This window comes from Cebus imitator, unplaced genomic scaffold (assembly GCF_001604975.1).
Source record: "Cebus imitator isolate Cc_AM_T3 unplaced genomic scaffold, Cebus_imitator-1.0 Scaffold263, whole genome shotgun sequence".
NCBI lineage: Eukaryota > Metazoa > Chordata > Mammalia > Primates > Cebidae > Cebus > Cebus imitator.
In genome coordinates this window covers 2447315-2454265 of record NW_016107578.1, presented here as the reverse complement: position 1 = coordinate 2454265, position 6951 = coordinate 2447315, and the positions used below count along the sequence as shown (strand labels likewise).

Below are 6951 nucleotides of genomic sequence, written 5' to 3'. Positions count from 1 at the left end.
TCATGGTGGTGACTGCCTATAGTCCCAGCTACTCAGGAGGTATAGCTCAAGCCTGAAAGGTCGAGGCTGCAATGAGCCATGATTGCACCACATCGCTCCAGCCTGGGCAATACAGCAAGATCCCATCTCTAAAAAGGGCGGGGGGAAATTGGACACAGGGAGAATGCCATGTGAATATGGAGGCAGAGATGGTGTGACGCTTCTATGAGCCAAGAAATGCCAAAGATTGCTGGCCACCACCAGAAACTGGAGAGAGGTCTGGGACAGGTTCTCCCTCAAGGCCTCCAAGGGAACTCGCCCTGCCCGCACCTTGATCTCGGACCTTGGCCTCCAGGAGTGTGAGAGAATCAACTTCTGTTGTTGAAGCCATCCAGTCTGGGGCATTTTGTTAAGGGAACCCTGGGCAAACTCCCACAGCCCCCGACCGCAGCTCTCCCCACATCTGGTGGGGCAGGCTGGCTGCTGCAAGGAGGGGCTGGGCTCACTTACCTTGACCATCCGTGGTAATGCCAAGCCCACTGCTGCACAGCCCCTGGAACTCCGCTAGGGGGATAGAGGAGCAGAACGAGATGGGTCAGGGAGCTTAGCCATGGCTTGGATTCAGCCATGGGCAAGGACAAGGCCCCCTGGTCTTGGGCAAGAGTGTGGGACTAAGACGCAAATCCACACCCCTGTGGGGGGAAAGCAACACCCTTTAGCCTCTTTTTGAAAACAGCCTCCACTCCACAGGAGCCACGACCCCCCGCCACCGCACTCAAGGACCGATGGAAGCACGCAAAGCTGTGGAGGCGGTGGGGACCAGGCAGCTGGATGCTCACCAGAGTTCTTGGCAGGACAAAGCTTGCAGGGCTCCCCAAAACCATGGTCCGGGTTGGCACAGCAGCACTCAGACTTGGTGACGGTGCCGGGGAAGGGGCGGGCGCAGGAGCCCTGCTTGATGGCCCCGTAGCAGGTGCTGCGCACATGGGTGTCCACACACATTCGGCCGTCCTTGTCCACCGCCAGCCCCCCGGGGCACTGGCAGTGGAAGGAGCCCTCGGTGTTGATGCAGTGGCCGTTCACGCAGATGCCAGGCAGCTGGCACTCGTCAATGTCTGCAGAGGCCATGGCGGCACAGGGAAAGGTCCCATCCTGCTCACCTCCTCCCTCCCCTCCCTATCTCCCACCTTTTCCATCTTCCCAGCCATTGTTTCTTTCCTTTCCAGTTTTCAGTTGCCCGTGTCTCTGTCCTCTCCTCCTCTTGTCTCCCTCCTCACCTCCTCCTCCATTTCTCCCCATCTTTCTTTCTCTCTCTCCACCTTTAAACAGTTTTCTTAAAGGCAGGGTCTGCCTCTGGGACTGGAGTGCAGTGGTGCGATCATAGCTCACTTCAGCCTCCAACTTCTAGGCTCAAGTGATCCTGCTGCCTCAGCCTCCTGAGTAGCAGGGAGTACAGAAGTGAATATCCATGTTTGGCTAATTTTTAATTTTTTTGGGTAGAGATGAAGTCTCGCCGTGTTGCCCAGGCTGGTCTTACACTTCTGAGCTCACGTGCTCCTTCTGCCTCAGCCTTCCAAAGTGCTGGGATTACAGGTGCATGCTACCATACCCAGCTATTTTTTTTTCAGGTAGAGATGGGGTCTGGCTATGTTGCCCGGGCTGGTCTTGAACTCCTGGCCTCAAGTGATCCTCCCATCTCAGAAGTGCTGGGATCACAGATGCACCTGGCCTCTCCCCACCTTATAATCCATCTTTTTTTTGAGACAGAGTCTTACACTTGTCACCAAGGCTGGAGTGCAATGGCACGATCTTGGCTCATTGTAACCTCCAGCTCCCAGGATCAAGCGATTCTCCTGCCTCGGCCTCCCAAGTAGCTGGGATTAAAGGTGAGCACCACAACACCAGCTAATTTTGGTATTTTTAGTGGAGATGGGGTTTCACTGTGTTGGCCAGCCAGTCTTGAACTCCTAACCTCAAGCGATCTACCCACCTCGGCCTCCCAAAGTGCTGGGATTACAGGCGTGAGCCATGGCACCTGCCTCTTCTTTTCTTCTTTTTCTTGTTCTTCACTTCTTTTCTTTTCCCCCCTCCTCCTCTTTCTCTCCCCATCCCTTCTCTTTTCCTTCTCTCATGCCCGTCCCATCCCTGTTCCGTCCCTCTACACTTCCTCCCCCTCCTTCTGCTTCCCCATCTCCCTTCTCCCCTCTGCTGGCCAGTCTGGCTCGAGCCTCACCCATGCAGTAGTGGCCGTCAGGCGCCAGCAGGAAGCCAGGTTTGCAGAGGCAGGAGAAGCTGCCATCCTCGTTGAGACACACACCGTTGATGCACATGGTGCTAGTGGCACACTCGTTGTGGTCTGGGGACAGTAGGAGGGACTGGGTCCAGACAGGGGCCAGGTGCCCACCGCACACTGGGACCCTCTCTCTCCCTTCTCCAGGCTGCAGGGTTGAGCTCCCCAGGATCCCTCCTTGGGGTGTGGGAGGCAAACAAGCCATGGTTGTCTGTGACTGTGTTTGCTTGTATATTAATCTGTCTGCTGGGATGTGAGTTCCCCGGGACATGGCCCCTGTCTTGCTTGGACTGCATACAGTAGGTGCTGCATAAATATTTGCTCAAAGCTAAATAAAAGTGGTGGTGGTGGCACAACATTGGAAATTTATTAAATATCAGTGAATTATTCATTTTTAAATGTTTAAATATTTTTAAAAATACAACAATTTTTTTTTGAGACCAAGTCTCACTCTTGTTGCCCAGGCTAGAGCACAATGGTGTGATCTCAGCTCACTGCAACCTCTGCCTCCAGGGTTCAAGCAATTCTCCTGCTTCATCCTCCCAAGTAGGGATTACAGGCATGCACCACCATGCCTGGTTAATCGTTTTTGTATTTTTAGTAGAGACGAGGTTCCACCATGTTGGCCAGGCTGATCTTGAACTCCTGACCTCGTGATCCGCCTGCCTCGGCCTCCCAAAGTGCTGGGATTACAGATGTAAGCCACCTCGCCCAACCTCCTGTTCACCTTTAAATGATTAAATTTAGGTTGTGTGAGTCTCACTTCAATTTTATAAAAAGGAAAGGGAAAAAAAACGTAAGAACACGGTCTAATTTCATGGAAGGTGGCAAGTGCAGAAATGAGTTGTTTTCCAAAATGTCAGTTTTAAACAATAAAGGACTGCACGTACATTAAGAAAATAAATGGATGAAATGCCACCACAAAAGTTTGCACATGAACATTCACAGAAGCATTATGCCTAACACCAGAAAGTGAAAACAAACCAGTGTCCAACCACTGATGAATGAATCAACACACTGTGGTCTGTTCGTGCAAGGGAACTTCATTCAGCCATTAGAAAGAATGAAGAAGCCAGGCACGCTGGCTTCTGCCTGTAGTCCCAGTTACTCAAGTGGCTGAGGCGGGAGGATTGCTTGAGCCCGGAAGTTCAGGTCCAGCCTAGGCAGCACAGTGAGACCCAATCTCAAAAAAACAAATACATGGCTGGGCAAGGTGGCTCACACCTGTAATCCCAGCACTTGGGGAGGCCGAGGCCGGCGGATCACCTGAGGTCAGGGGTTTGAGACCAGCCTGGTCAACACGGTGAAACCCCGTCTCTACTAAAAATACAAAAAATAGTTGGACACGGTGGCAAGTACCTATAATCCCAGCTACCAGGGAGGCTGAGGCAGAAGAATCACTTGAACCCGGGAGGCAGAGGTTGCAGTGAGCCAAGATTGCACCATTGCACTCCAGCCTGGGTGACAGAGCAAGACTCAGTCTCAAAAATAAATAAATAAATAAATAAAATAAAAATAAGTATATATATATATGTATATATATATATTTGAGACAAGATCTATTTATATATATATATATATATGCATATACATACATATATATTTGAGACAAGGTCTAGCTCTGTCACCCAGGCTGGAGTGCAGTGATGCAATCACAGCTCACTGAAGATCCAAATTCCTGGGCTCAAGTGATCCTCCTGCCTCAGCCTCCCAAGTAGCTGGTACTACAGGCACACACCACCACACCAGGCTATTTTTTGGGCTTTCTGTAGAGACAGGGTCTTGCTATGTTGTCCAGGCTGGTCTTGAACTCCTGGCTTCAAGCGACCCTCCTGCCTCAGCCTTACAAAGTGCTGGGATTACAGGTGTGAGCCCCCAAGTCTGGCATAAAAAAGTTTTTTTGTTTTGAGACTGAGTCTTACTCTGTCGCCCACACTGGAGTGCAGTGATGTGATCTCGGCTCATTGCAGCCTCCGTTTCCAGGGTTCAAGTAATTCTCCTGCCTCAGCCTCCCAAGTAGCTGGGATTACAGTCATGCGCCACCATACCTGGCTAATTTTTGTATTTTTAGTGGTAACAGTTTCACACATGTTAGCCAGGCTGGTCTCGAACACCTGACCTCAAGTGATCCTCCCACTTCAGCCTCCCAAAGTGTTGGGATTAAAAGCATGAGCTACCATGCCTGGCATAAAAATGTATTTAATTTTTAAAAAAATGAAGCACCAATACACACTACAATATGATGGACCTTGAAAACATCATATTCAGCAAAAGAAGACAGTCACAAAAAGCCACGATTTCCTTTTGTCCAAAATGGGCAAATTTACTGAGTCAGAAAAACAATTTGCCTAGTGCCCAGGGTTGCAGGCAAGGACAGCATTTGCGGAGTGACTACTAATGAATATCAGGTTTGTTTCCGAGGTGATAAGGGTGTTTTCAAGTCGGACTGGAGTGATATTTGTCCACCTCTGTGCATATACTAAAAATCACTGACTAGTACACTTCAAATGGCTAATTTTATGGTATATGAATTATATATCAAAAAATGCCAAAAATGTCTTTTTAAATGAAGGAATGCAGAAAGGATAAGATCCTTCCACCCGAGGAAAGACTTGACGGCGGATCTCAAGAGATAAGGTGACAGAGTCAAGGAGTCCCTTTCGGTTATGGGTTGTGGGAGCCAAGTCCCCTCTGGCCCCCACCATAACCCACCTGTACCCCAGAGCAAGCTGATGTATATATGAACATCGGCCAGGCTGTTCCAAGCCATCCTAGGACACAGAGGGACCCTGCTTCAGGCCAGGGTCAGGCATTACCAGTGTGGCCTTGCCCGAAAGACCCTTTCTTTTTCTTTTCTTTTTTTTTCTTGAGACTATTTCACTCTTGTTGCCCAGGCTGGTATGCAGTGGTATGATCTCGGCTCACTGCAGCCTCTGCCTCCTGGGTTCAAGTGATTCTGCTACTTCAGTCTCATGAGTAGCTGAGATTACGGGTGTTTGCCACCATGCCTGGCTAATTTTTTGTATTTAGTAGAGATGGGGTTTCACCATGTTGGTCAGGCTGGTCTTGAACTCATGACCTTAGGTAATCCACCTGTCTCGGCCTCCCAAAGTGCTGGGATTACAGGCGTGAACCACCACACCCAGCCTTCTTCTTCTTCTTTTTTTTTTTTTTATTAGGAGATGGTGTCTTGCTCTAAACAGCCAGGCTAGAGTGCAAGGGCATGATTATAGCTCGCTGCAGCCTCGACCTTTTTGGCTCAAGAGATTCTCCTGCCTCAGCCTTGCAAAGTGTTGGGATTACAGGCATGACCCACCAGGGCTGGTCCCAAAAGGTTCTTCCTTGCAATTCACAGAATAAATTCAGGAAGGAAGAAATGAAAAGGGGAGTCAGGGTGGTCAGGAGATAAGCAGGGTCTAAGGTGGGTGCTGAGTTCAGAGGTGAGCAGAGGAGACATTGTAAAAAGGGAGGTGGGTTTTGGGGCAGAGTGAAGATTTTTTGTTTGTTTCTCTGAGACAGTTTTGCTCTGTCTCCCATGCTGGAGTGCAGTGGTGCGATCTTGACTCACTGCAACCTCCACCTCCTCCCGGGTTCAAGTAATTCTCCTGCCTCAGCCTCCCAAATAGCTGGGATTATAGGTGCGCACCACCATGCCCGGCTAATTTTTGTATTTTTAGTAGAGACAGGGTTTCACCATGTTGACCAGGCTGGTCTCAAACACCTGACCTCTGATGATCCACCCACCTTGGCCTCCCAAAGTGCTGGGATTACAGGTGTGAGCCACTGTGCCTGGCCAGGGCAGAGTGAAGATTTGAGGTGGCTGAAAAAGGCAGCAGTGGGCCCAGAAGCTCCTGCCTACCCTCCCACCGTCAACTCACCCACGCAGTTCTTGCCGTCAGGGCTGAGCTCAAAGCCTGCATTGCAGACACACTGGAAGCTGCCCTCCATGTTGACACAGTGGCCCAGGTGACAAAGGCCACCACTGACAATGCACTCGTCCACATCTGCCAGGAAGGGAGGTGGGCCATCAGGAGGTGCCCCCCACCTTCCAAGCCTGGGCCAGACCCCCCACCATCACCTCCACTCTTGGACGGATGGCCGTACCCACGCATGCCTGCCTGGTGAGTGTGGCCTGGAAGCCCGGGTGGCACTGGCAGTGGTAGGTGCCGGGGATGTTGACGCAGTCGCCATGGTGGCAGGGGCTGCTGGTGCATTCGTCTACATCTGAGGGGAGAGGACCCTGAGCCCCAGCCCCAGCAGGGCAGTGAGAACCCACCCCCCTCCACCTAGCATGGGCTCACCGATGCACTCGCCACGCACGTCCTGGGTGTAACCCACGTTACACTCGCAGTGGTAGCTGGAAGGCGTGGGCAGGCAGCGTCCATTCAGACACAGATTGGTGAAGTGTTGGCAGATGTCAATGGTCTGGTTCAGGGTAGCAGTGCCTGCTGGTGGGGCCCGCAGAGTCACCTGAGCAGCGGATGGTCCCTCCCCAGTCTGGAGCCCAGGTACTCCCTCTGAGCCTGGGACCCTGCCCTGGCTCAGATCCTGTCCATTATACCCTGGAGGGTCCTGCCTTAGATTCAGAACTCCAACTTGGGCCTGGATCCCTCCAACCTGGGGTCTGGATCCCTCCAACCTGGGGCCTGGATCCCTCCAACCTGGGGCCTGGATCCCTCCAA

General features: G+C 51.5%; 1 protein-coding gene across 1 annotated transcript in view; it reads right to left on the bottom strand.

Moving 5' to 3' along the window:
* FBN3 (fibrillin 3) overlaps positions 1–6951 on the bottom strand; it is an 87144-nt gene that overhangs the window by 64307 nt on the left and 15886 nt on the right. The window contains exons 11-16 of the mRNA XM_037728355.1: positions 6571–6717; positions 6374–6493; positions 6148–6273; positions 2213–2335; positions 819–1094; positions 490–543 (exon numbers count right to left, since the gene is read on the bottom strand). Coding sequence (XP_037584283.1) covers positions 490–543; positions 819–1094; positions 2213–2335; positions 6148–6273; positions 6374–6493; positions 6571–6717 — 846 coding nt within the window. The remainder of the gene's footprint in view (positions 1–489; positions 544–818; positions 1095–2212; positions 2336–6147; positions 6274–6373; positions 6494–6570; positions 6718–6951) is intronic.